The sequence below is a fragment of the Fusarium mangiferae genome, assembly GCF_900044065.1.
Source record: "Fusarium mangiferae strain MRC7560 genome assembly, contig: FMAN_scaffold005, whole genome shotgun sequence".
NCBI classification, from domain to species: Eukaryota; Fungi; Ascomycota; class Sordariomycetes; order Hypocreales; family Nectriaceae; genus Fusarium; species Fusarium mangiferae.
The window spans coordinates 846,941-874,099 of NW_024573925.1; the positions used below are offsets into that span (position 1 = coordinate 846,941).

General features: G+C 49.0%; 12 protein-coding genes across 12 annotated transcripts; 8 read left to right on the plus strand and 4 right to left on the minus strand.

Moving 5' to 3' along the window:
- Positions 1-2,227: 2,227 nt before the first annotated feature.
- Positions 2,228-2,977, plus strand: FMAN_07212 (uncharacterized protein; the record flags this gene model as incomplete). The annotated part of the gene is made up of 1 exon (XM_041830807.1): positions 2,228-2,977. The coding sequence occupies one exon, from the start codon at positions 2,228-2,230 to the stop codon at positions 2,975-2,977; it is 750 nt and encodes a 249-aa protein (XP_041681434.1).
- A 596-nt stretch (positions 2,978-3,573) lies between these two features.
- FMAN_07213 (related to chicken h-caldesmon, Uso1p and YKL201c) lies at positions 3,574-4,678 on the plus strand (the record flags this gene model as incomplete). Its single annotated transcript, XM_041830809.1, has 4 exons — positions 3,574-3,655; positions 3,701-3,914; positions 3,972-4,122; positions 4,172-4,678. 4 exons carry the CDS (start codon positions 3,574-3,576, stop codon positions 4,676-4,678), a joined length of 954 nt encoding a protein of 317 aa, XP_041681435.1.
- Positions 4,679-5,118: 440 nt separating this feature from the next.
- On the minus strand, positions 5,119-5,675 carry FMAN_07214 (putative RPP1A-60S large subunit acidic ribosomal protein a1; the record flags this gene model as incomplete). Its single annotated transcript, XM_041830810.1, has 4 exons — positions 5,119-5,165; positions 5,222-5,357; positions 5,441-5,518; positions 5,607-5,675. 4 exons carry the CDS (start codon positions 5,673-5,675, stop codon positions 5,119-5,121), a joined length of 330 nt encoding a protein of 109 aa, XP_041681436.1.
- A 1,138-nt stretch (positions 5,676-6,813) lies between these two features.
- On the plus strand, positions 6,814-8,381 carry FMAN_07215 (uncharacterized protein; the record flags this gene model as incomplete). Its single annotated transcript, XM_041830811.1, has 5 exons — positions 6,814-7,030; positions 7,088-7,491; positions 7,546-7,712; positions 7,759-8,158; positions 8,208-8,381. The coding sequence occupies 5 exons, from the start codon at positions 6,814-6,816 to the stop codon at positions 8,379-8,381; spliced, it is 1,362 nt and encodes a 453-aa protein (XP_041681437.1).
- A 378-nt stretch (positions 8,382-8,759) lies between these two features.
- On the minus strand, positions 8,760-9,283 carry FMAN_07216 (uncharacterized protein; the record flags this gene model as incomplete). The annotated part of the gene is made up of 4 exons (XM_041830812.1): positions 8,760-8,801; positions 8,853-9,007; positions 9,074-9,129; positions 9,183-9,283. 4 exons carry the CDS (start codon positions 9,281-9,283, stop codon positions 8,760-8,762), a joined length of 354 nt encoding a protein of 117 aa, XP_041681438.1.
- Positions 9,284-10,713: 1,430 nt separating this feature from the next.
- Positions 10,714-11,617, plus strand: FMAN_07217 (uncharacterized protein; the record flags this gene model as incomplete). Its single annotated transcript, XM_041830813.1, has 3 exons — positions 10,714-10,964; positions 11,017-11,296; positions 11,354-11,617. The coding sequence occupies 3 exons, from the start codon at positions 10,714-10,716 to the stop codon at positions 11,615-11,617; spliced, it is 795 nt and encodes a 264-aa protein (XP_041681439.1).
- Positions 11,618-12,995: 1,378 nt separating this feature from the next.
- FMAN_07218 (uncharacterized protein) lies at positions 12,996-13,361 on the plus strand (the record flags this gene model as incomplete). The annotated part of the gene is made up of 1 exon (XM_041830814.1): positions 12,996-13,361. The coding sequence occupies one exon, from the start codon at positions 12,996-12,998 to the stop codon at positions 13,359-13,361; it is 366 nt and encodes a 121-aa protein (XP_041681440.1).
- A 279-nt stretch (positions 13,362-13,640) lies between these two features.
- FMAN_07219 (putative fatty acid transporter FAT2) lies at positions 13,641-15,398 on the minus strand (the record flags this gene model as incomplete). The annotated part of the gene is made up of 5 exons (XM_041830815.1): positions 13,641-13,739; positions 13,800-14,668; positions 14,718-14,754; positions 14,807-14,831; positions 14,881-15,398. 5 exons carry the CDS (start codon positions 15,396-15,398, stop codon positions 13,641-13,643), a joined length of 1,548 nt encoding a protein of 515 aa, XP_041681441.1.
- Positions 15,399-16,688: 1,290 nt separating this feature from the next.
- FMAN_07220 (uncharacterized protein) lies at positions 16,689-19,148 on the plus strand (the record flags this gene model as incomplete). The annotated part of the gene is made up of 4 exons (XM_041830816.1): positions 16,689-16,733; positions 16,871-17,082; positions 17,148-18,715; positions 18,766-19,148. 4 exons carry the CDS (start codon positions 16,689-16,691, stop codon positions 19,146-19,148), a joined length of 2,208 nt encoding a protein of 735 aa, XP_041681442.1.
- A 977-nt stretch (positions 19,149-20,125) lies between these two features.
- FMAN_07221 (uncharacterized protein) lies at positions 20,126-21,177 on the minus strand (the record flags this gene model as incomplete). The annotated part of the gene is made up of 2 exons (XM_041830817.1): positions 20,126-20,648; positions 20,702-21,177. 2 exons carry the CDS (start codon positions 21,175-21,177, stop codon positions 20,126-20,128), a joined length of 999 nt encoding a protein of 332 aa, XP_041681443.1.
- Positions 21,178-23,621: 2,444 nt separating this feature from the next.
- Positions 23,622-24,122, plus strand: FMAN_07222 (putative 3-demethylubiquinone-9 3-methyltransferase; the record flags this gene model as incomplete). The annotated part of the gene is made up of 1 exon (XM_041830818.1): positions 23,622-24,122. The coding sequence occupies one exon, from the start codon at positions 23,622-23,624 to the stop codon at positions 24,120-24,122; it is 501 nt and encodes a 166-aa protein (XP_041681444.1).
- A 1,014-nt stretch (positions 24,123-25,136) lies between these two features.
- On the plus strand, positions 25,137-26,868 carry FMAN_07223 (uncharacterized protein; the record flags this gene model as incomplete). Its single annotated transcript, XM_041830820.1, has 3 exons — positions 25,137-25,291; positions 25,345-25,370; positions 25,421-26,868. The coding sequence occupies 3 exons, from the start codon at positions 25,137-25,139 to the stop codon at positions 26,866-26,868; spliced, it is 1,629 nt and encodes a 542-aa protein (XP_041681445.1).
- Positions 26,869-27,159: the final 291 nt, after the last annotated feature.

A 27,159-nucleotide genomic window follows, 5' to 3' on the forward strand; every position in this document is an offset into this window, starting at 1 on the left:
GCTGAAGTTGTTACGGGTTGTGGTATCGCGCGATGGTTCCTCGGCGGTAACCAAGTGGAAACGTGGCAACGGGAGGTAGAGTACAGTATGAAATGTCGTTCGTTGATTAGCAAAGGGGGGGCGAGTTTGATTAAAGGTAAGTTAAAAGTATAGCAACACGAGGCTGCACCGAGTCGATAAGATTTGGGGAAGTTGGTCGCGTGGGAGAAGGAAGAAATTGGTGACGAAATGAAAGATTAGTAGCAGTGGAGTGTGGTGAGTTGAGTTGATTATACCTGGAAGGGGAACCTATGGAAGGCAGGTTGACGTTGGTTTGCCTGTGTCTTGGGGATCTGCTACGACGTAATTGCTTCTGCTATCGCCCTATTCCCAGTTGAGTCGGTTCAACTTCAGGTGGTTGCTACAGGGTGCACGAGCCATCAGGGGGCTTAAACTCCGCTATCAGTCACTATTGGACCTCTGCTCGCCATTGGTTTCATGGTACTCAGTTGATTAAACACTCTGAAGCAGCACATACCTTATTCTTGACCAAACGTCATCTTTGCATTTTACCTTTTCTGTTTACTCCGTTGTCCTGCAGTTGTCCACTATCTTTGCAGGTCTCCGTTTGCTGTCCACAAAAAGGGGTCTAGCTGGTCCACGATATGCAGGTCCTCCTTGTATTGGTAAGCACCTGAATGGTTGTTCAAGTGTCTCAAATCAGGGAAGTGAGGGCATCATGGCACATGGTTTTAGAACAGATGCGGAGGGCCGAGGCAAACTCGAGGTAACGGAAGGTAGCGTCAGAGCTTGGCAGGTTCGTTAGCGCAGCCGTCATGAACTCTCAATTCTTTGTTGAGCATTGACAAACCGTCTCGAACAGTTTTAATACCCACCTCTATCCCCATATTCATTGACACATTAAAAGACAAGGAATGAGCACAATGATCTCTTGTTTGGAGAGCAAGTTGCATTAATGGTTTGGGGCCATCAAATGAACATGACTTTTGCAACATTCGCCGAAGGGGTTGGGAGAATGTGTCGTTATCTGCAACTCATGAACAATGAAACTCGAGACCATTTGGCCAGAGGACTATAATAACTGTTCAGCAAGGCCCCAGTTTATTTACTCTCCCTTGTCTAAGCACTCCCGTCACTTGTAATCAAGGTCTCGAGTTTGCCCGCTTCTAAGCTGAAGCAGCTCCCTCAACAAGCGCATCAGTCATGGATTATATGAGTGAGTCGTTCATCGACGCAAATTCGGAATTTGCTGCCCAAGGTTCGCTGCATATTCTCCAACATTTGAGACTCGACAGGCTGTGCAACTCCAGAAGGAAAAAAATCTTCAAAGTGGTGAAACCTACAGTGCAGTGTATTGACTCTAAATGCTGACAAGAAGGTGGTCAGCTCGTGGGTGGTGGTGGCCGGTAGTTATAGGGCTTGGGCTTGGGCTGTGTGCAAACATCACCAACCGTTACTCAACTCAGGCAAGGGAGTGTTTTATTGATGAAGTTTCGCGGTTGGTGCGATGAACGATTTGACTAAATATCACGATATGTTAATCAACCGCTCACACTCAAAACAACCATAGCCTAGGTAGCCTCAGGGAGCAAGAAAACTCAAGACTTGAGCAGAAGGTGCTAAAATAAACTTGGTTAAAAGTCATCCACATCTAGGCTAGATTTACCTAAATAATTCTGTCGCTTAGTGTCAAAGTCCTGAGTTTTCTTTCCTCCCCTAGCCTAGCAACTGATGGAGGGATAAGAAGTCTAAAAATATCCTAAACATTGAATTCCGACGCTACGGATAAGTCAGACTCAGCCTACCACAGTCCTCCAAAGCCAACAAAAAGGTGGAAAGCTAGGCTCACAGGAACGCCATCTGCGGGTAGGACCCTCGTATTTGATCGACACGAGGCGGTGCCACGGGCGGCTACTCCATTGTCTCTGCTCCTACGTTACAGTAGAAGTAGAGAATCATCCTGCGGCTGACTGAATTCTTCTGGAACAACCGCTTATGGCGCAAATGTGTGTGTGCTACTCCTGTCTTAAAGGTTGCAATAAGGCTATTCGGCACTTGGCTTTGGTATTTATACGAACAGATCTCCAGAGTCAGGTGGACTGAATCCGAGAAGATCACCTCTTTATACGATATCTAGATAGATCTCTCGTATGTCTTGCAGTATAATACTCGAAATTTGCCCAATATTGCTTCAACTTATCCTTGCACAACTCTCACCACTTTCATCATGGGCTGCAACAACTCTCGCCACATCCTCGAGATGGAGTCTCGACCTATCCGTCCTGTGACCATCTCAAGCCATTCAGTTGGCTCTGTCATGGCTCCCTCGTCTATCTTTCAAGACTTCCCTGAAACCTCAGAGTTGAGTCGACAGCAGATCATCGACGCTTTCCAACATATGGCCGAGTACCTGAACGAATGTGGTACATATGTGAACTGTGCTGTCGTTGGCGGTGTTGTGAACACACTTTATCTGCGTCACAGAGAGACAACACCTGATGTCGAGTTCCTCCTTCACGATCCTGCCTCGAAAGAGTACATCACACTCAGCAATGCTGCCAGTTTCGCCAACAAGAAGGCTCAAGGAACTCTCGGGGAGCAGTGGTTCAACAACTCGATGCAATTCTTTGTGCCTCGAAATGTCCAGGTCGATATTCTTCAATGGGCCAAGGACCAGCATGAAGTCATCTTCGAGCATCGCGGTAACTACGGCGGTTTGACAGTTTACGCTGCTCCGTGGGACTATGCGTTGTGCAGCAAACTCAACAGTCTCTACGACAACATTCGAGCCGATGATATGGAGGATGCAGTCGCATACCTACATCGATATCTGACTCTTACTCGCCAGGAGTCCCTCAATGGAAACCAAGTCAACGACTGGTGCAGGAAGTACCATCAAGATGTTTCGCGAGAGGTGCTGAATCGTCTCGGAGAGGCATATGCTCGAAAACACGGTAGCTGGCCACTTCAGTGGTGAAGACGGCTACAGGAGGATCAAGATTTTGTTGGATGTTAGATATAGGCGGCATGAACTTATGATGATACCCAAAGCTCATTAGCGAGCCCACTTAATGATAATACTTGTTTGAATCGATAGATGCGTTTGCATATTTGATGTTTGTGAACCGTGATTTCGGGAAGCTTTTCTCTCGTAGATGCTCGTTGTTTGAGCGAGCATAGATTTTCCATTTCTCGAGTGTGTCGGACTGTAGGTATGTAATAAGGTCTTGAGTTGTACTACATCATGAGAAGAGAGAGAAATCGAAACATCAGACATGATTACACCCGTGCTTAACCGTAGTAAACCCGGCGACGTCACTGAGGCGGCGGCTTGAATGACGTTCTCAGGCTTTACCTAAGCTTTGGTTCCAGCATCAAATGACAACTCAGTGCAAAAGCATATCCCACGACTTATTTACGACTGGGAATTTTTGCCTGTCAACCAATTTTCTGATACTAAAATAATCAAGATCTAATCTCTTCATTCTTTCCATCTTCATCTACTCAACACATCAACAGTTGCCCCTCATCCAACCCCACTATCACCAACTGTTACCAAGCAACACCGCCAACATGCCTTCTGATCTCGATACCCTGCTCGATATGGGCTTTGACAAGGAGCGTGCTGAGATTGCCGTCAAGAAGACCGGAGGCCGTAAGCCACACATTTCGATGACTCGTGTCAGGCTAACTTTGCTAGTCCAAGGCGCTCTTCAGTGGCTTGAGGATAACCAGGACAAGCCTATTGATGAGATCAAGGCTGCTGCCGCTGCGAAGGAAGAGGATGACGACGAAGAGGACACGGAAGCCAAGATTGCAGAGCTTGAGACTGGTACTGCCAAGTCATTGATCTGCAATGATTGTGGAAAGAGATTCAAGAACCATGATCTGGCTACCTATCACGCGACCAAGACGTATGTGAAACTGGCACAACTATCTTCTGGGGGATTCTTGGCTGACTGAGACTACAGTGAGCATACTGACTTCTCGGAGTCAACAGAGGAGATTGCACCCCTAACTGAGGACGAGAAGAAGGCCAAGCTTGAACAACTTCGCGAGCGCCTCGCCGCCAAGAGAGCTCTTCAATCTGTCAAGGACAAGGAAGACCACAAGCGCAACGAGGTAACACAATCATCCAGTCGCACCCCTCCTCAGTTCTAACCTGTCGTAGCAAATTCGCCAAAAGTCTACCAAGGAGAGCCAGGAAGCAAAGGAAGAGCTGGCCCGCAAGCAAGCAGTCAAGGAAGCAGCTCAGAAACGACAAGAGAAGCTGGAGGACCTGGAAGCCAAGAGGCGCATCAAAGCAAAGATCGAGGCCGACAAAGCTGAGCGACGTCGAAAGGCAGAGGAGGCCAAGGCAGCCCGTGAGGGTCGAGCCCCTCAAGTCGAAGCTGCTACTCCTGGTGGCGCTGCTGCTGTCGCGGCCGCATCCAAGCCAAAGACCAACCACAATGAGGCCCGACTTCGACTACAGACCGACGGCGGAAACATCACCAAGACCTTGCCCGCTGAGACCACGTTGTTCGAGCTGGCGCAACAGCTACAGAGTGAGACGGGGAATGCTGTGTCCAGCTTTACGACTACGTTCCCTCGCAAGACCTTTGAGGGTGACCTCGATTTCTCCAAGACTCTGAAGGAAGCGGGATTAGTTCCGTCGTCCGTCCTGATCGTCAAATAAATTTATGACGTAGACCTGAAAGAGTGTGCATGGCGCGGCGTTGGTGGGGGACATGAGAGATGAATCTGTCGTACTACGAAGAACAGAAAAAAGTCCTTTAGGTAGAGTTAGAGCAGACAAGAGGACGACGATATTCGTCCTGATCACAATCACAATCGCTGGCACTTTGGCGAGATAGTCACACTTTGAAGAAAACCCAGTTGAACTCAAACCACCCATGGCGGGACTTTTTTTTATCAGAGCCGTATGAATTGACCAATTCTCCCTCCGCGAAACTCCGTTGAGTGCGTTCCTCATAGCATCGTATGTAAGAAGCTACTCTGTCCAGGGCGCAGGTTACAGTGCCCGCTCTCCATCCTGTATGATCGATCGATTGGAAACCCCGAAGCCATGCAGTCGAAGTACAAAGAACAAGGAAACAGTCGTAGCGGCGTAACTTCTTAGTCGAAGAGACCGAAGCCCATGTCCTCGTCAGACTCCTCCTTCTCTGTAGTGGTTGTCAGCAATCCGCAGTCAGTCGTCGAGCGTCGTGGGTAGACATACCCTCCTCCTTGGCCTCCTCAGGAGCAGCCTCCTCAGCGGCACCACCAGCAGCGGCGGCACCACCGGCGGCAGGGGCAGCACCGCCACCGGAGCCGACGTTCACGAGAAGGTCCTTGACATCCTTGCCCTCGAGAGCCTATTCAAATAAAATCCGTCAGAAAATCGAAGTCCTGGATATGCATGGGCGCATTAAAATCGCTGGGGCTATTCGGTTCGTACCTTGGCGAAGATGGAGGTCCAGATGGGCTCAACCTCCTCGACCTTGGCGGCCTTGATGAGGGTCTGGAGCTTGTCGGCCTGCAAAGTCGCGATGACGATGTTAGCTATCAATAACCTCAAACACGGGCACACAAAACGTCGACGGAATCGCGGGGTTAAAACGTACGGTGATCTCAACACCGTCGTCGGCGAGGATCAGGGCCGCGTAGGACGAAGCGAGCTCGGCGTGAGACATTGTGAATGATTTTGACGTGCGGGTGGGAGATTGTAAAGTCTGCACGAAGTCGAGTCGGTTGTAGTTTGAAGTCGGGATATCACCAAATGGGCTTACCACAGAAAATCTGGTCGAAATTCGGCTGGAGGGCTTCAAGACCTAAAGGAAAAGTGGAGGCAGGAGCGATCGATATGAATTAATCCGCTCCGTGGGTGCAAGAGTGTGAGTCACGCCTTTGATTGGGTGCAAGGTAACGAACCAATGAGATATGTTTCCAAGAATGCAGTGAATTGCGGCGCTTTTTACCCCACCTTAGGGAACCAGACAGATTTGACAGAAGACATCATAAGAGCATTGTTAATGAAGATATGATGATAAGAGTAATTACAATTTTAATATCATGAACCATAAAGTCTCCAGACCTATAATTGTCTAAGTGAATGAGATAGTATCCAACCTTACTGACGTCTGATTTTATTCAAGACCAATCCCCCTCAACTCCCTCTTGTCTCTCCCTTGCCCACCATCGCTTGTTGGGAAACCCCCACTAGCAAACAGTCCAGCTTAGCCGTTGCCGTCTGGCTCAATACCGTAGCGATAACGTAGGGCGTACCGCGTACGGTAATAGGTGAAGCGACTGCAGGACCTGATGGAGGGGTCGGTCTAGGCCTTCCTTCCAGTTGCCATGATTAACTAAGTGACAACATGCGTTCTTGGTCGAGGCAAAGATGGGAAGGGCAGGTGAATTAACTGTAGCCGTGAAACGTTTCTCCACGATCTACCATTCGCTAGTCAACTTCTTCCACCATCAACTATTTCATCATCCATTGCATTCTTGTCTCCGCATTCTCTCTCAAGACTATCATTCTTCATCCACCGCTTAATTAATATCTTGTGACTTGTATCGCGCCTACCTACGTGAGTTAGTTCATCACGACCTCCCCACCAAAAGCCGACTCAACTTCCCTGGATCGTGAGCCCCGCCGCCACTCGTCGTCTTTCGTCACTCATCGGAGCCTCGGAGACCTGCGCAAAGCACAAACAACAAGCCAATACACGTCTAAGCTCAATAGTGACGGGTTACTACTCTTTCGACCCTTTACATCACACAAACCTCTACGACACCCCCATAAGAAGCTCGGAAACGGCACACATCAGCATGGAGACTCCAGCAATCCCAATGCCGCGGGACCCCCGGGAGCAAGTTATCCTCGAGAAGCTACAGCTGGTCCGAGATCGCCTACTGCTTCTGAAACAGGATCGCACAAACTACATTCGAACTCAAGATGTCATGCCATTGTTTGATGAGACCATGGATCAGGTCAAGGAGCTGGCGATTGTGCGCGCCGAAACAGGCGATAAGGAGGAGAACAGATGTATGTCACCGTCTTCATCGCATCCAACCCCGAGTATGCTAACAAATTTATTTCCAGTGGACAAGGTCTTGGAGAGCTGCTTCCAGCTGCTGTCCCTATTCTACCTGACGATCGGACGAAACAATGAGGCACCAGCAACATACGCTATGACCTCAACTGTCAAGCGACTACTCGACCACCTCACTGAAGCCGAGCTCTACTCAGCCAAGGATCTTGGAAGCATCCAGTCTACACTTGAAGATCTGTCTAAAAGCATCAAAGATGCCGCTACTGACCCATCGCCCGACAAGCGACACCCTCCATACATGCTTGCACTACTTGAGAACCGCGTTGCGCTCTGCAACTCAACCTTGTCGCGACTTCAGAAAAGATTGGAGCGGTTGCCAGATTACTTGTTGGAGGCTCATGAGAAGCTCATTTCGATCCTGCGATCTATCTCGTTGGCCAACACCAAGTCCAAGGTAAGCGAAGCTGGAATGGAATGGAGTGTTCCGAAATTTGCTAACGTCAACTAGTTCTCCACATCCGAGGTCAAGAAGTTACGGAACCAAATCTTGGAAATTGGCGAAAAGCACAACAACGGCACATTTACCGCAGAGGATGGAACTTTGGAGGAGGGAGGTGAAGTGCTTAAAGACTTGTATCATCGCTGTGTCCGCTGGTCGGACATGGTTCTTGAGAGGTGAGATGACCAACACTTTACATGAATGTCCACTGACACTTTAAAGACAAGGAGAAGTAGCTGAGCAATGGCGACCAATCTACGATCAGCTCATCCAAATTCGCAACGACCTCGAGAAGCTTTCTCTTACACAAGCATGGTCGCTTCGAGAGACGGATTTGTACGATTTCCAACGGCAACTTGACAGAATTGATGAGAGCCGACAGAACGGAAACTGGGTGGACGATCGGGGGCGACCAGCTGATCTCTGGACACAGCGAACTTTGCTCTATCTGATCCGACGGTCTTATGCGTACATCTACTCATTTATGCTGGCATCCGAACCAGTGTCTGAGGCTCTGTTGCCTGTTTACAACCAACTGCAGACACTGAAGCGTTGCCTCGTTGAGGTCAAGAAGAATGGAGGTGTATCTTCTGTGCGGGAGCTTTACCCCTATAGCATGAAGGTATGTTGATACATCGTGGCATAACCTGGGTATTTCTAACATGAAACAGCTTAACTCGTTAGATAACATGAAAGTTGACGGCAAGTTTGTGGTAAATGGCGACATCCCCGAAGGACAAGGCAGTGTTACCGGACTGTTGGCCGAATGCTTTGATCTGAACTACGAACTGAGAGTTGCAGCCGAAGAAGCAGCCGAGAATGGTTCAAATGGCAACGAAGCTTAGTCCACGCAGGATTTTGGTGGCTGGCCATACCAAAGGAGCATGGATATGTCAGTGTACGATGGCGTTTACTATCACTTGAATTGGAATTGGAATTTTATAGGTCAGATAGCTCTTCCTCGCGGTTTTTGGTAATAGCTTTAGCTCGCTTTCATCGAGCTGGTAATGACATCGGTATGCAGGGGTTGTTGAGGGCTGGTATTATTGGCAAAGCGGCAGGGAACGAACGAATGATCACAAAGATTCGAGGTCAGCAATCTACGGATGGACAACAGGTACATCATGGTAGCGGACCATGACAACTAGCACAAATAGTATCAGTTCGCTGTTTTGAAAAGGGTCTCTATCGTGGCTCTACGCGAAAGGTATTGACTTTGTGTATTAGTTCATTCTGAAGGCGGCCTTGAAGGGGTAGATCTGGACCTGTATATCAGATTAGCAAATTTATTTGGAATGGATTCGCGTTCTATTTACCTTGTCCATATCCCAGACGCCTGATGTAGCATAGATGTCGTTGCTGAGTTGCTCTCTGACCTCTTCTACGGATTCAGCGATGCAGACAAGGGTGCTGCCAGCAAAGTCGAGGCTGTCAACACTGTCGTCTTTGGGAACACTGTTTAGAATGGCACCTGGACAAAACATTAGTCTCATTGTTAGGGTCCAGCTCCTAGGCCTGAGTGGATGAGAATACAGACCTCCCATCTTCCAGCTTCCATTCTCAACGTTAGGAACCATGTTCTTGAAGTGGGTTCTTCGGCCTGTCAGCTCAAGCCACATATGGTACAATATCAGAACAAAGCTCACCCTCGAACCTCGAGTCTCTTCTCGCGAACGTTGGGCTTGTCATGGACGACAACGAGAAACTCGTACTTTCCGGGAGGGACGGTAACAGATGAGGAAGCCATTGTTCGGAATGTAGTGAAGCGAGGTGCAATTCTAGCTCTAGAAATTGAGAATGCAAGACGAGAGTTCATGTTTTGGGTTATGGTGATGTTGTATTTATGCATCGAATGGAGGATAAGGTGATACAGACGGAGATGGGCTCCGAGTTGCGGGGTGGTGATTGCCGTGATTGGCGGGGKAAGTTTTGAAGGGCGTAGGAGTTGACGATGATAGTGCGCCTTTGGGGTGAAGGAGTGGATTATCGTGTCTTGGCTTATAATTCCAATGCTGGGGTTTGCTCTTTTCAGTGGAATTACTTGAATTGGCACGAATAATGAGCTCAATGGCTAACTGTGAGGTACTCGGAGAGCTACCACTTATCTGGCTATATAGTTTTGCTGGGACAACTACTGTATATAGCAGGAAAGTGGAAATTACAAACGTTTCTGGTCGTCATGAATGCTCTCTCTGTGGCTTTGTTCCTGCAGTGTCATCATATATCAACTAATCAAGCAGAAATGAAGGTCATTCTCATCGTCCTTCCCGTTCACACGCCTCGGTTGGCCATCCTCGCAAAAGCAACTTATTTGGAAGAGGATTACAAGTGAACAAATAGCTAGTCTGAGGTTGGGATGGCCTCCTCGTAAAGTATCCCATGTCTTTAGGGTAGGATCGTCACTTATGGCTACAACTTGTTGGCGACTTATCGTACTCTGAGAACTAACATGACTACTACTAATACGATAATTTACCCAAGCCACATTAGATCTCATCAGTGCTCGGCAAATACGGCATCCAAAGTATTCACAAGGTCGTTGCAGATCGGAGAGCGGAATAAGCTGGCGGAATCTCCTTCAGCACTCCCCCGTTATCGTTTATAACAACTCAAGATTCTCATTCTTTTCTCTCATCTTTTGAATCTCCAGGATCAGATTGCCCAAAAAGACAAGAGGTCAGGATTTTCCATCAGTATATCACCGACACGAAGCCTTCACTAGCTTTCGACGGAATCGCAAGGCACTTCTGGGTGACGGCTCTGAGTCGTCTAGCTCGCATCTGACGCCCTGCTTTACTGCACGTAACCTGGTTGCAGTGCTACCAAAACGCTTCGACGATACGATACAGGATGATATGAAATTACGTGAGAACCTTAAGTTGTTAGTCGTGATCGTCGACACCAGTGCAACTCCGCCACTACACTATCATCATCGCTTACACCTGCTCCAGGTTACCTATGATTGGCCGAAAGATGGTTTCATCGAATTCATTTCCTCATTGGGATTCGACGTCGAAATTGGCTCCTATAGTGAAGAGAGGCAGTGTTGAAGAGGCAGCCAGAAATGTAGTTGCTGCAGTAGTATAATAATGTAGCAACATTCGTGCTCTTGGCAGTTTTATCAGACAGACATCACAGCTCACTTATAACGATCTCAATCTGTTTCATCCTCTCAAAATGACAGACTCTATCTCAGCGGCTAAGCTAGCCATTTACATTATTCTCCTCCAACCTGCCCTGTACTGCCTCTTTAAGCATGGAAAGACTGGATTCATAGGATGGCTTTACGTCCAGATATTCTGCGTGCTCAGAATCGTCACTGGTGGCATTGGTCTCCACGAAACCAACAGCTCAACTGGATCGATTATACTTAACAGTATTGGTCTTTCTCCCTTACTGTTGGCAGCTTCTGGCATCTTGCATGAGGCGTTAGTACTCCTGTTTCCATTGACATCCCTGTCTTTGTTAAAAGTCATTTAGCCGTCGTGGAACAAACCCTAGACTCAACAGAAAACTTGACATCATTCTCGAGATCAAGTATCATGGTCTTGTTGGAGCAGCTATGGCTCTCATCATCGTGTCTGTTGTCGGGTTACAAAGTGGCAACTCTGTTTCCACCAACAAGACCTTGCTCAAGGTTGCGTCTGCACTCATCGCATTAGCATGGTTCCTTCTCGCGATCTGGGCTTTGTGGTCCTTAGGAAAGTGTCAAAGACTCTCTACGAACAACCGTGTATCTTCCTTTCGCGGCGGCAAGCTAGTATGTTGAATCCCCTACCATCACCAAGATCGAGACGTGGATACTAACATTTCCAAGCTCATGTATGCAGTCTTTATCAACCTTCCTCTCCTTGGATTGCGCCTTGCCTATGGTATCGCATACCTCCAGCTCAAGATATCGCACCCAACTTCAGGTTTCTTGACCTCGAAAGCAGTTCAAGTCTGCCTAAGTGTTGTACCAGAGATGCTTATTACAACGATATTCCTCTTGGTTGGAGTTGTGACACGAAATCTGAAGCATGAGATCAAGAAACTTGACTCTGCTCTTCCAGTTGGTGACGAGTACGAGATCCGAAGGTGACTAGTCGAGGCGTAGTGATGAGCACAGCGTCTATGATGTTGAAGGATATACATATGGGGTTTCGATATATTTGTCTACGATGGAAACTCGGGACCAATAACATCGACCGAAGATGTTGGTGCAAGTGGGAGGAGATTATCTTTGTACCCAATACTGGTGTATCTGTATCAATGTAGATTTTATTATTTGTTAGAAAAGCAATTCTTTTTGTCGACATAAACCATTGTCCTTTCAGACGTCCGACCGCTCCGGTACTTCTCATTACATATAGATGTCCCATGGCATTGTTCTCATGAGCAATTGACTCATGTTGAAAAAGCAGAAGATCGCCGATATACGGAGATGGGGACGAAGCTGAAGCCGTACCCCGTCGATGAGGTCAAATGATGATGTATTTGTCTCCAGGGGTAGCTCTGCTAAGCGAGCGAATACCTGCTTGGACCCTGACCTAACAACGAGACCCTGTTTTTAAGCAGTCGATGCATGCCATCGGGAAGCTCGGCGAACCTGATTCTGTCTTGTTCCCGAGATTGTAAAACTTTCCGAAAACTCAACGTCACAGGAGCTGACTTGTAATACTTCTGTGTTTTGGGCTTTATGATGGGATATCTTTTCTTTTGTTGAGGTTTGTCTGCATCGTATGTCATCATGCTATGTGATATCCTTGCTAGTAAGATGGACATGGTGGGTATATCGTGCCATGATAGATTTCTGGGGTCACAGTATCTGGGGACGGAGACCACGGTGAAAGCGGAAATTGTATCTTTTCTTCAGTCTTCAAAATTTTGACACAGAAATTTTCATATCATGAGTTCAAAATTTACATCATAACTTGTTTTGATCGGCGACTACCGGACGGGCCGGAGTTGTTAAACCCGGACTGGCTCCGCTTCAGCTCCGAAGGCTTCGGCGTTGGTTCTCCGTACTGCGCAATTCGCCCCCCACGGGGATCTCAGGTCTCGAGATGAACCGAGTGAATTCGGCTCGAAAAGAACTGAATGGGTAATAAGTCTTGCTTGCTAATCTTGGGCCTTCGTTCGCCTTACGAGTAGTTCAGTCACACCACTTATGACAAGCCAGAAGTCGCGCAATTGTTGGCGGGGGACGGGTCCAATTTAGACATCTATAGTACTTACGGAGAGGTCACCTGGCAATTGGATTGTGTCAGTGGAGGCTCGTGCATGAGGTGGGATCTAAATGTGATATAATATCTCAGCTTCACCCTCTTTCTTTTCCCAACCATACTCACACAATTGAACAAACATACCACTACTATTCAACAATTACAAGCAAAAACACACAACAACCTATGCCATACATTCTACCTGAAAACCACACTTACCTCCCATCCCCATACAAACTGCGGAACCAACCCATCATGGCTCCCTCAGTCTACATCCTCCTCCAGCGCGATACAGAGTCCAACGTCACAGTCACCTCTGTATTCCTCGATCTTCAAGATGCCAACGCTGCTCTACTCCATGCGGCACAAGAAGCTGGCGTTGACCCTGCTAGCGCCAAGCCCGCAGACGGAGACGCCAAGGACTCACTCACCAAGGCACCGCTGCGATGGGAGACAGCCGATGGCACAGCGGCTTGGGTTGAGCGACACACTGTGACCAACAGAAAGGTTCAGGCGCCGGGCGCTGAGAAGCCCGGGCTAAAGAGGAATGATAGTCGGTTGTACATCAACGACGACGATGATATCATTGAGGTTGCTGACCATGATGGCCACTACGATTAAGGGAAAAAGATACTGGATATTTGCGATTAATGCGGAGGAGTTGGTCGGCATCTTACGGGACGGGATATAGAACGAGGGGGATATGGGGGAGGTCATTGGTCACGATCATGGCCAGCGAATAAACATGCTAGACAGCGTGGGATAAATCGATTTCAGCCGCATCTAAATAGCGATGCTCTATCAATGTTGGAAACAATTTCTATCCAACTTCTTCTAGAACCCTCTTCCTGTAATCTTCTAAGTGTGAAATCTAATGCGACTGCGAAACAAATACAACATTTACAGCTTCGCCTTGGGAGCGCTCATCATGGTCTCGGCAACGATTCTTCGCTGGATCTTGCCAGTTGCGGTCTTGGGCATGATCTCAGTGAAGTAGATCTAAGTCACTGTTAGCACTTCCATTCCCTACTTCTTAAGTATATTGCAAGGAAAATTCACCTTCTTGGGCACCTTGAACTTGGCAGATCGCTCAGCGACCCAAGCCTTGAGCTCCTCAGCAGTCAACTTCTCGCCGTTCTTGAGGACAACAGCAACACCGATATCCTGACCATAGACCTCGTCAGGAATAGCAAAGCTGACAGCCTCACCAATCTTAGGGTGACGGGTCAAGACGTTGTCCAGCTCAATAGGACTGATCTTCTCGCCGCCCTTGTTGATAAGCTCCTTGATACGGCCGGTGATGATAATGTATCCGTCCTCATCCTTCTTGCCCTGATCGCCTGTTCGGAAGAAACCGTTCTTGTGGTAGGAAGAGGCATTGGCGGAAGGATTGTTGAGGTATCCTTTGGTGACGTTCTCACCAATGATGCAAATCTCACCCTCAGAGCCTTGGGGAACCTCCTCGCCCTGCTCATTGAGAATCCTCACCTCAACGCCCTGACCAATACCAACAGTTCCGGCCTTTCTCTTGGCGGGAGGGAGAGGGTTGGATGTCATCTGATGAGCAGCCTCAGTCATAGCATAAGCCTCGAGAACGGGGGCGTTGTAAGTCTCCTCAAGTTGCTGGAAGACGGTGGGTGACAGAGGGCTGGAGCATGATCGGATGAAGCGAATTTCGGGCTTGGGGCTGGGAGGAGGGTTCTTGAGAAGAATCTGGTGAATCGTAGGAACGGCAGTGTACCAGTTGGCCTTGTGGGTGTTGAAGTCAGTCCAGAACTCGGAGGCCGAAAACTTGGTGGGAACGATCATAGAGCCACCGGTGAAGAGAGGAGCGAGGAGACCGCAGAGAAGGCCGTGGACGTGGAACAGAGGCATGACCAGCATGGTTCGGTCCTTGGGTGTGAGTTGGTATGTGTTCTTGATGTTGTCTATAGCAGAGTTAGTATATGAAGTGAAATGGGGTGTAGTATATCATACTCATGGTTCGGGTCAGGTTGCGGTGAGTGAGAGGGACCTGTTCATGTGAGTATAAGCTGTCAATGAAAATCACAAGAAAATCTACTCACCACCTTGGGTCGCGAGGTAGTGCCGCTGTCAATTTGTTAGTTCTGAGCTTATCATGGCTATCATGAGAACTTACCTGGTGTGAAGGATAAGAGCAACATCATCAGGCTCAGCTGTGAGAACCTTCTCCTTCTTCCCCTTGAGAAGACCATAGTCCTTGACATCGAGCGCAACCTCGCCCCTGGCAGCATCCCAATAACACTCAGCAACAGCAGCGTTGAACTTCTTGGCAGCCTTCACACTGGCCGCACCAGCAGCCCAAGCTCCCTTGGGAACAAGCACGATAGCGCTCTTGACATCTTCGATGTAGAACTCAAACTCATCCTGCTTATAAGCCGGGTTGAGAGGGGCGGCGATACCGCGCTGCCACGAAGCAGCGAGGAAAGAGACGATGAACTCGTACGAGTTGACGAGCGCGATAGAAACAGGCGCGGCTTTTGTGATGCCGAGATCGGCGAGCTTGCGCTGGAAGGCGGACACGTCGGCCTCGAGGTTGGAGTAGCTGATGGTGAGGGCCTTGGGCTTGGATGGCACGATAATGGCCTCTGCGAGCGGATTGCTCTTGTCAATGGCTGTTTGGAGGGTGAGCGCCATGGTGATTAGGTAGGTAGTTAAGTGAGAGAGATTGAGGTTTTGGTCTTGGCAGGGGTATCGCTGATAAGAAGAAGAGAGGCAGTAACTGAAATTGACAACAACTGATGATGAACAAGTAGAGTTGAGAGAACGGTTTTAGATACTAGTAGCAACGGTCTGATAGTTTTAGTTTCGCATAGGGGAATTTTAGGAATAGTTTACATGACGTGCTACTGCTACTACTCAACTGTTGTTACTGCTGGGCCATGTCCCGGGGGTCGTTCGGCTTCCATCCGAGCCGACCACCCGCCGAACTATGTCCACTGCCAAGTGGATTATCAGCCAGTTTTACGCGTCTCTCTTTTCTTGGTTTTGGGCCCTGAAGGTCAGTGTTGCCTTGGAGATGTATCGGCGAAATATTCTGAAGCAGATTGTCATAGAGGACCCTGTATCATCGTAGCCCCTGAGTCTGATTACTTCTTGGCTGCTGGGCATTAATCTTGAGGCGTCGAAGCTGTCAGACGAGCACTACTCCGTACTGGTAACAGTTGGTTAGCATATCATATCTAGCATGGATATATCTTGTTTGTACGGAGTAGTCCGTTGCATTGATGTAAATTGGTAATGGTGATGCCCGATTCGACCCCTGACATATCCATCATGACACATTTTCTAGAACAAAGTCAAGAGTCAAGACGTCAAACTGTCTGTACCTACATGAATGCGACTCTGACAAAGGTTTATGCGGCTCAGACCGGAAATCGGCAAAGTCTTCCCAAGCCTAAATTGAAAAGGATCTCGAGCTTGCTCCAACAGTCGGGGCTCTCCATCAATTCCTCGCTGTGGCGTATGATGGGGGCGCCCCCAATATTTCTTCATTGGCGGGGTTTTAGGCTCTCAATGCTGTAAATTAGTGACGCTAGAGCCCAAACTGACCACCTGCAGGGTTGAACGGGCATGTTCTTTCGGCTGCCCACGCGGCGCGGTGCGGCGGCGCCTTCTTCCTTCTTCGTTAGTCTTGTTCTACCCTTCAATTGAAAGTTACCTTAGGTACCTTCCATTTAGTTACCTTATACTGTATCCTCATAAGCTGCGCCTCATCTTCCCCCGCTATCGTTGGCTGTCATTGTCCATTATAACCTCACTTTTACAAATAACTTTCAATTCCAAACTTATTTCCATAGCTGAGGCCGTTTTCTCTTGATACATCCTCAGCCTCGAATCTGCGATCTCGTACATGTCTCCGTCTCATCCGCGCCGACCGATTACCCCTCGCTCCTGAGATCGATTTGAATACACACGTTGCCCATCATGGCTGAGGTGGACGCGATGCCCACCTTTGGCTCAGAGCTCAAGGTTGGTTGCCTACTTGGCTGAATATAGCCTGCCATTGATAGTGCATCGTTTTGGCCTCCTTTTTGTCTTGCGCCTGCATTGGAAGCTCCTTTTGCATGCTCTCTCAGCATTCGCATGGCTAACAGAAAGCGTCCTAGGATGGCTTCAAACCCGCGAACGCATGGCTCGGTCACGGCATCGCCTGGCTTGAAGACATACAGCAATTCTACCGCGAGCGCGCAGCCATCGAGAAGGAATATAGCGCAAAGCTTACAGCACTTGCCAAGAAGTACTTTGACAAGAAGAACAAAAAGACGGCTCAGCTCAGTGTAGGAGACACTCCTGCCATGACGCCCGGCTCGCTCGAAAGGTACGAACGTGATATCTCATGAGTTGGCATGAAAGCACACGCTGATCACTGTGCGACCACTACAGTGCTTCTTTGACCACATGGACAACTCAGCTTACGACGCTCGAATCCCGCGCCAACGAACATGACCGATACGCCAACAATCTTATTTCTCAGGTCGCTGAGCCGCTCAAGTTCTTTGGCGGCCGTTTTGAAGAATTGCGCAAACGACACTCCGATTACGCCACCAAGCTCGAGCAGGAGCGCGATGCTTCATATGCCTCGCTCGCCAAGACAAAGGGTAAATACGACACAGTCTGCCAAGAGGTCGAGTCTAAGCGTAAGAAGACCGAGTCGCATTATGACAAGGCCAAGGCTCAGAATGCCTACACACAACAGCTATTCGAGATGAACAACGCCAAGAACACCTATATCATCGCAATCAATGTTACCAATAAGCAGAAGGAGAAATATTACCACGAATATGTCCCCGAGGTTATGGATAGTCTACAGGATCTTAGCGAGTTTCGAACGACCAAGCTGAACAGTCTCTGGACTGTTGCGACAAACCTCGAGTCTGACATGCTGCAACAAAGCAACGGCATGGTCCAACACCAAGGCACCGAGATTCTGAGGAACTTGCCCCATCTCGACTCCATGATGTACATCCAACACAATATGGGAGCTTTTAACGAACCACCCGACAAGCATTTCGAGGCCAGTCCGGTTTGGCACGATGATGGCACCATGGTGGTTGATGAGACCGCAAAGGTCTTTTTGCGCAACGTATTGGGCAAGTCCAAGTCGCAACTGGGAGAACTACGGAGGGAGGTTGATAAGAAGCGACGAGAGGTTGAAAGTCTCAAACAACTCAAGCAACGAGTAAGGGAAGGAAAAGAGAAGAAGGACGAGGTGGAAGTTGTTCGCATACTCTTCTCTATGCAGGAAGATCTGCATTCTATTGACCGTCAAAGACTGACGGCCGAAGTCGAAACATCAACGATCACATCTGTGGTGGGTGATGTGACGCTGGGTGCGAAGAACCACAACTTCAAAAGTCAAACGTTCAAGATACCCACGAATTGTGATTTGTGTGGAGAGAGAATCTGGGGACTGAGCGCAAAAGGCTTCGACTGTCGAGACTGTGGCTACACATGCCATAGCAAGTGTGAGATGAAGGTGCCTCCCGACTGTCCTGGCGAACAGTCCAAGGATGAGCGCAAGAAGCTCAAGGCCGAACGCCAGGATGCCGCGAATAAGCTACTCAAGCCCAGTGCCACGATGACATCGGTACATTCTAATGCTTCAGATGGACCCGAACTCACCCGTTCCAATACCATGACGTCTCTAAGCTCTCACTCAGCACGCCCATCTCTATCAGGATCCATATCTGGGCAGCTCAGCCCATCAGAGGAAACACCGCCAGACGCAGGACGGCCAAGCTTGTCTTCGGCCAAGTCATCTGGCACTATGCGCAAGAACAGAATCATGGCGCCTCCGCCAGCAGCTTACATCACAGGGTCCGGTGGAGGCGAGACAAATGGTGGCGCAAAGGAGGAGAAGAAGGGCAAGATGCTGTATGCATTCGAAGCTAGTGGTGAGGGTGAACTTACAGTACAAGATGGTCGAGATGTGGTCCTGCTGGAACCTGACGGTAAGTCTGAACCCCCGATACCTTAATGACGATATCTAATTGTATTATAGACGGCTCTGGCTGGGTCAAGGTCCGCGCAGGCTACAAGGAAGGCCTCGTTCCATCATCATATGTCGAATTCACCACCGTTACTACTCCGGCTGCTCCCGCTCCCGCAGCCCGACCATCATCTACTTATTCCACCTCAACAACATCCTCCCTAGCACCATCAACCAAGAAGAAGGGTCCCGCAGTAGCGCCTAAGCGAGGCGCAAAGAAGCTCCGCTACGTCGAAGCGCTATACGAATACACGGCACAGGCTGAGTCAGAGCACTCCATGGCCGAAGGTGAACGTTTTGTCCTTGTGCAGGATGACCCGGGTGATGGCTGGGTCGAGGTCGAGAAGGCGGGCGTCACGGGAAGTGTGCCTGCGAGTTACGTGCAGGCCGTCTAGGGAACGAGCAGGGGTTGCAGGTGCGGGTTTTGTCGGCGCACCATGAAGTCGCCTTGAAAGAAGTTCCAACTTTACCTTGTACCCATTTGGTTTCTCAGCATGAACCCGGGTTCGAATGTATATATGAAGAGGGCAAAGCGGAGCTGCATGATTGAGATTCTGTTTCAAACTTCTACCCAGAGAATGGAGAAGACATGACAAGACAGGAGCTGTGTATATTTTGGGTTAGGGATGCATTCATGGGGTATAGGTACATAGTGCATGAACTCGGGGTTCAAAATGGAAGACATGCTGAGCCGCATCCCATCGGTATGAGCTTACGAAGCAATTTGTGGTGTCTTTGCCACTCTACCGAAGTTTCCGGAAATTAAGAGTCATAGACACAAGAAAGTCCATAGGAAAAGTTTAGAGGACGAGGAGCTTGGTTTAAACATGAGAATTCTAACAGCACTCATAGGAGAAGAAAAGGGATGCGTATAGCATCCATCTAGTAGTATATTACAGGGGTATTACAGATAAAAAAGCTCAACCGTCCGACACCTTTGGTTCATTTCTCATGTATACTGCTTGGTATATGTCCCGTTCCATAGCCCCTAATCCATCTGCCATTCTTTCATTTATCATGTAAACTGTGCGTGTGCATTGTATTTGTGTATCAAACAGGAGGGGGATATCATTTCTTTCAGTTCCAGTACCTTGGAATAAACGCCGTGCCAAAAAGAGATTTGAGTGTAAAAGTGTAAAGAGTCATGCCAGGACTCATAGACTACTTGATGTTAAAACATGAGCCCGATGCATAAAGCCGAACGCCGAGTGGAGTGTGTATATGTTGAGTGAAAGAAGATGGAGCTGTCGAAATGAACTTCCCGAGAATATCAGAACTTTGCCTGGTCCAGACCGCTTGTGATAATGCTCATCAGACCTTGTCCTGCTTATGGCCCACTGAAGTTGGGGACTGCCTAAGGCAAGATTGGATCCTAGATCATCTGTGCAGTGGGAGCTCCCAGGGGATGTCCGAGACCTTCACGCAGAGCGTCTTGCAACTCGGCGATCTGGGCCATCATAGACAGAGAGTGTTGGGAGTTTTGGTTCATCTCAGCCCTCAGCTTCTCATTCTCCTCCTTCAGGCGTTTGACTTCTTCTCTGAGTTCGGTCAGCTCCTCAGTGGCCTGTTCGCTGGAATGGCGTTTGCGCTTCATGCCCGTCTTTTCGCTGTCGTTATCCCCGGGTGATTGAACGATTTCGGTAGGAGTAGACCCATCAGGATTGGTGTGAACCCGACGTAGGTGCTCGTTCAGGTTCTCTTGTCTTGAGAATCCCTTGCCGGTGTGTCGCTTACAGTTGGGATGAGGACAATTGACCGTGTTCTTGGGTCCTCCATGCTTGCCATGAACCTCTCGTTCATGCCGAAGCAAACCGCCAGAGTATGTGAAACCGGGGAGATTTTCGCATCCCTCAGCAGGGCATCGGTACGGTCGTTCATGCTTGTCCATGTGCTTGCTGCAAAGTAGTTAGCAAACTGTTACAAGTGCAAAATTTAGGTAGGAACTTACTTCCATTCGCATTTGCGCGAAAATACTCGGACTTCTTCCTTACAGTCGTCCAAGGTACAGTGAAACTTGCCATCAGCACCCTTGACCGCATCTCTCTCGGGCTTTGGAATGGACTTCACTCGAGAAGACGAGGGAGGAGGAGATTCGATACTCGGGGAAAGATCTTTGTCGTCGGGTAGAGGGTCGAGTGACGGTGCTTGCAAAGCATCCTCGATCGGGGACGGAAACGAGTGGGGTCCTAGGTCAAGTCGGGTTGCTTCCTGGACAGCAGCAGCATCCTCTGGCATCATCCCTCTATCATCTCCAAGAACGCCTGTGGTATCCGGAAGCATGGACGCCTCGGTTGTGTAATGACTGAGTTGCTCGGCGACATCACTGTCTGTAAATCTTTGATCCGCGCCATGATCGTGGTCGTCGCCGATGGGAGGATAGCTCCCATCATGAATAAAGTTACGAGGCTCGAATGCGACACTCATGGTGCCTGTGAGTGACTGATATTGCTTTGCGACAATTGGAAAGCGACGCAAGAATCGCGGTCGCAGGAGTTTGTAATCGAGAGGCGCGTGAATTAAAAGCGGCGTTTGTGGTCGGGGGGCGAGAGTACGCTTTATAGAGGATCGTGGGCGAAATTTGGTGCTGTAGTAGAGGAGGCGTAATTGCAAATCGCTATGCCGATGACTGCTCGCTCGGTTCGGGTTGGTTATGATGAATGAAGCTTGAAGGTTGGAGGCCTGAAAATTCTGGTATGAAAAAGCGGAAGGCAACGGGTAGAACAAGGTGGAGCAAAATCTAGGATTAGTCAGAGACGGCACGTGACATCGCGTGTGCGTGGCTCAGCAAAAGCAAGTATTGTGGCGCCGACAGATCCGAATTGTTGGGTGAAAGTTTGTTGCGAGCACGACTTTATTAGTATTTGACTGTTACTCCAGGCAGACAATGGATAACGATGACTCGATACGGCAGGTCCCATAATAAGCAAAGTCCTTGGACTTATGCGGAAGCGTTAAAAATCGTGACTCACGCGCCGTGCCTCTTTTGGTGGCGTCGCATAATGGAGGCGTGGGGAAGTGCAAGGCTACGACGGCGACTAACAGCACGCAAGTAGACTTCCTTGTGTGCCCGCCCATTGATCGTAGTCGTTGCCTTTTCTGATCTTCGCTCGAAGATAATAGAGTTAGGCATGAGGCTGTGCGGGCCGCGTTTATGGATCCTTTGCAGATGCATTCCGATAGGATCTCGTGATCTTGTTCACAGTCTCTGGATTTTAAGCCAACTTTGCTTATTGGAGGATCCGTATCATCTGCCAGGATTTTCCAAGTTCAAGTCCGTGACGTGCACTGAGAAAGTGACTTGTCCGACCCTGGCTCTTAGGACTCAAACAGGCATCAGGCTGCTACCGTTCAAATCGCCAACGGCCCAGTGAAGGATCTCTGTTTCCGAATAGTGTGCACTTACTGGGCGTGAGATAATCAGATAAATCAAGGCAGTTTCCAAAAATGGATGAAGCATACGATGACTGGTCGGCCTCGTCCAAGTTGGTCTCCCATAGGTACCTGACTCATCGTGCCAGGTTGGTGTTGGTCCTTTGGTTGTGAGGCCTCGCAACCTTAGTTTCCAGGTGGCAACAGTTGAACATAAAGTGGGCAGCTTTATCCAACAGGAACAATATCAAAAGGGATGAATGTATCAACGTCTAGACCACTGAGTCTTGGGCGGGACATGTCGCGGCTTGCTAGATTGATGGTCCAAATCAATGCTAGTTTCCGACAGGCTTGCGACTACCAGCGTATCGCAGACTTTGGCGTGGAGTTGTTGCGTATGTATCAGAGCACCAACATGTGGGTGGCACAAGCAGATGACGCTGGTGGTGACGACGATAATCCCAAGTGAGGCATTGGCGAGACTACCGAAGATCGATGAGATCGCTAAGGATAAGAGGGTCAGTTTGTAACGAGTAAGGAGTAAGGATCCTGTTGATTCAATAGCATTTGAGTCGCAGATAGTCCCTGGTGGTGACGGTTTTGGGTGTTGAGAGAGGGGAAATTGAAATTGGGTGAGAATTTGGAGATTCGGGCGCCTTGTGGTTTAGATAGATTAGGGGACGGGATGGGAAGGAGCGATCTGAGTTCTAAGGCATTTGTGCATTTGCACCAGAAATATGAGGTTGAACCTCAGGTTGAACTATTCAACGACGGGATGGGATGCGACCTGACCGGACAAGGGCCAGGCCTAAAGCAGCTAATGCTGAGCTTGCGAGGATGAACCATGGCTATGAGCCACACGAATTATGCGTATCGTTATTGGTTTATTACGACGATCAGAGCCGATCTCAAGAATCTTGTTAGAGCTTATCAATTGAAGAAATAAAAGGTCGTGTTTGGAGGTTCCTTTTAACCTTAACCCTTGAGCAATGCTTCAACATCATCGTCTCTGCCCACAGAACAGTTCGAGGGGTTGAGGCCCAAGCGATGTAATGTCATCAGTATGGATCACAGCAAAATATCAGGTCGGACATTTGTCTTCCGTCTTATGCTTGTGTTACTGAAGCTGAAGCATTCCCCGCTCTCGATCCTCAGACCCAACAGCGACAATTGGTTCGACAACGCGATAGCTAACGCCTCCAGATGAAGTGGCTTCCGGCAAATGTCTTTGTTCACGGTGCTCCAACAGTTTGCTGTGTTACGATGTGAAAGCCTTCATCTGTGCATTTCCTCCATTTGCTAACCCCAGATGATTATTGACCCAAGTCTTACGCCTCAATCTGTGAACAATACTCCTGGCATAAGCCACCAGAGTTCACGGTGTTGGTTCAATTAACACACAGGTCTATAAAGAAGATGGTATTTCTCCCTCTTACCCTCCGTATCATACTAACACACAATTCAATACTCTGTCAAACAGTCCATCATCACTAAACGCTATGTCTTTCGGAAAACTCACTACTTGTCTCTGGTTCGAGGACCAAGGAGAAGAGGCAGCAAAACACTACGTCTCAATCTTTGCCCCTGATTCCAAGATCAACACCATCCAACGTTACACTCCGGCCGGTCAAGACCAACACGGACAGGAACTCGGAAGGGTCATGGTTGTCGAATTTGAGCTCCGAGGTCGTTCCTTTGTCGCCCTCAATGGCGGTCCGGCGAAATGGAAATTCAGCGAAGCCATTTCTCTCATGATCGACTGCAAGGATCAGGCTGAAGTTGATCACTTCTGGGAGAAGCTCAGCGAAGGTGGTGATGAGGCCCGCCAACAGTGTGGATGGTTGGCCGACAAGTTTGGAGTTGTTTGGCAAGTCGTGCCTTCAGCGCTCAAAGAGATGATGGGATCCGAGGATAAAGCTGCAGCTGGAAGAGCGACTACAGCTATGATGAAGATGAAGAAGTTTGATATTGCTGAGTTGGAGAAGGCGTATAAGGGCTGATTTACGTAAGGCGAAGCTGCCAGTAGGCGATTTGGTGTAACCCAATCCTAGCTGTGGTGACTATCATAGTATCCATTATAATCCGATGCTATTATTTGGAGAGTCTTCAAGATTGAGCCTATGATTGAACTAGGCTGTCTTCGTTAAGAGAGTCGTTGGACCCTGGCTGCAGGCACTTTGTCTTTCCCCCAGGCATAAGTCGAACAGCCGCAAAGCCGAGAGTACTCCGGACTGCACCGAGTGTTTCTAGAATACCAGACACTGCCTTTAAGCCGAGGATAGGCCAGTAAAGATCACGCTGTCGTTTTATACAAGTTTGAATGACTATTGCTGTTCCGATCGTCGGTGTTGGACTCGGTAGATTGCCGAATAAGCTCTTATACGGTGGTAGTACCGAGGCGGCTCCTACCGGGCCGTGTCGCATCCGGAGCTTTGGAGCTCTATGCCTACAATTATTGGGATTCAGTTCTTATCTCTGGAATAATCACCTTTCCTCCGGTGTCTATAGATCACCAATCACTCAATAGATACAACATTATCCGTGTCTCTTCATATTCAGGTCCGGAGTGACTAAAAACCAGCCGATCACGTTGGCAGAGTCTACGGCGGACAAACAAGACAAGAAGGGTTGGGTTAAGGGTTGATAGTTAGCTCTAAGTAGCCGCATTTAGTGGGCTGTAGCTACCCCAACCTGCAAAAGCTATCCCCCAAGAGTCAATCTGCATCGGTTTTAGCGGCCTAGATCGGCTCACAAACACATGGATCTCATCCAATGATTGATTCGGACCCTCAACTTTTTTTCTTTCATTAAATAAATCCCCTCCACCCTCTTCCTGTTCCCTCTTCCCCTCAACATCAGTTTCTTCTTCATCCTTACTTTGATTTTCACTACCAAAACCCTCTCGACTGGCATTGCCTCTCTTCCTATCCCAATCTGCTGTCGTCACTTGCAATATCTGAATCAGGTCAGACTTATAGCACGCTCCTCCATTGCTTTCAAGTCTCGTACTTCCAATGGCAGAGTCAGCTCATAGCTCGCTCGCCAGTGGTGGCCAGCATGATGACCCCGCGTCCAAGCCTCATCTTGCTTCTACTGGGCTCGAGAATCAGGAAGAGGGAAATGCCCGAGAGGGTGATTATGATGTTGAGACGGTAGAGCGTATCTACAGGTTTGTGACCAATCTCTTCTCGAATCGATATATACTTACATTATGAATTGCAGAAAGATTGATCGTCGTATCATTCCTGGTAAGCTTGCTTTGTACCACTTGTGAAACCATTCACTCATCATGTTGCAGCTTTCTGGGTCCTATACTTCCTCTGCTCAGCCATCAGGTCCAACATTGGTATTGCTCAAACCATGAACAAGGACAAGGGACACGATCTCATGACTGTCCTTGGAATGACGCCAAAAGATGTCTCAACTGCTCTGGCCCTCTTCTACGTTGCATATGTCATCTTTGACTGTCCTTCCAACCTCATCATGAGCAAGCTGAGCCCTCGTCTTTGGATGGCACGCATTGTCTTTGCTACCAGTGTCATTGGAACTTGCTTCGCTGCTGTCAATGATCCTTGGAGTGTGAAGCTACTTCGATTCTTGCTTGGACTCGTCATTGCTGGCATGTGGCCTGGTATGGCTTTCTACCTCACCTTGTTCTACCCTCCTTCCCGTACCGGCCAGCGAATTGGCTACTACTTCACTGCGTCTCAAGTGTCTGCTGCCGTTGTTGGTCTCGTGTCTGCGGGATTCCAACTCATGGACGGAGAGAGGGGCATTGTGGGTTTCCGCTGGATGTTCATGGTCTATGGCCTTGTTGGTGTCGTTCTGAGCGTTATCCTCCTGTGGTGGCTCCCCGACCGTCCTCTTGCACCTGGCCAGACCCGACCCAAGACTGGTATCTTCAAGTGGCTCCCTGCAACCCCTGAGGTTCTCAAGGGCCAAGACGCAGTTATTCACTACCACGACCTTCGACGTGTTTATCACGCTCGACCCTGGAACTTTAGGGACCTAGGCCTTGTTCTGATCGACTGGCGTCTCTGGCCCCTGACTTTGATGTATTTCGGTGTTGTTGGCGTCGGTATTGGCACCCAGATGTATGGATCCGTCATCATTGCCTCTATCCGACCCGAGGCCAGCGGCGTCGAAGTGAGTCTTCTGTTTGCGCCAATCTGGATCATGGATCTCATCGCCATTCTCATTGTCACCCCTATCTCGGACCGCTTCCACCGATCTCGCCCGTACTTCTTCTCCGCTGCTGTGTGCATCCAGATTGCCGGTCTGCTTACCACTACTCTGGCAACTAGCAACGGCTGGGCTCGATATGGAGGTCTTCTTATGGTCGGTTTCGGTCTTGGTCCTACTGTCCCTATCTGCATGGCTTGGAGCTCTGAGATCTTCCAGAAGCGCCATGGCGAAGTCGGAGTTGCTGCCGCGACTGCGTTGGTCTCTGGTCTTGGTAATCTGGGTAGTGTCATGACAACTTATGCCCTCTACACTGGCTGGCCTGAGGACGCCGCCCCTGGCCCTCACCAATACCGCAAGAGCAACTACACCATGATCGGAATTCTGTGCATGAGCATTCTCAGCTCATTCGCGATGAAGGCTCTTCTCACATATTTTGGCAACCCAGCCAGCAGCAAGCTTCAGTCAGACTCATCCAGTGAGTTTGAGGATGGTGCAGCCCGACGAGAAGGGCAGGAGCGCGGTTTCCGATCTCTTCCTTGGAAGAAGTCGAGCCGCATTTAAGTCTACGGAACTCCCTAGATTCGTCCACCTAAGCTGCATCTTCAACAATCGCCCTGGCTGACGTCTCTTCATTGAGCAGCTGGCAGCAGCCCAACCTGCTGATTCAGTTGCCTGTATCAACATGGCTATTCACTCATGACAAGCCTTGACGACATTCACTTCTCAACCTCATTCGTGTGGGATCAATTGTTTCGCCTTAGGGGTCGCCAAATCTTCGATCTGGTATACATACCACTAATATGATGGCCTCTAGAACGATTTATGCTCAGAAGACTCCCTGGTCTTGCGAAC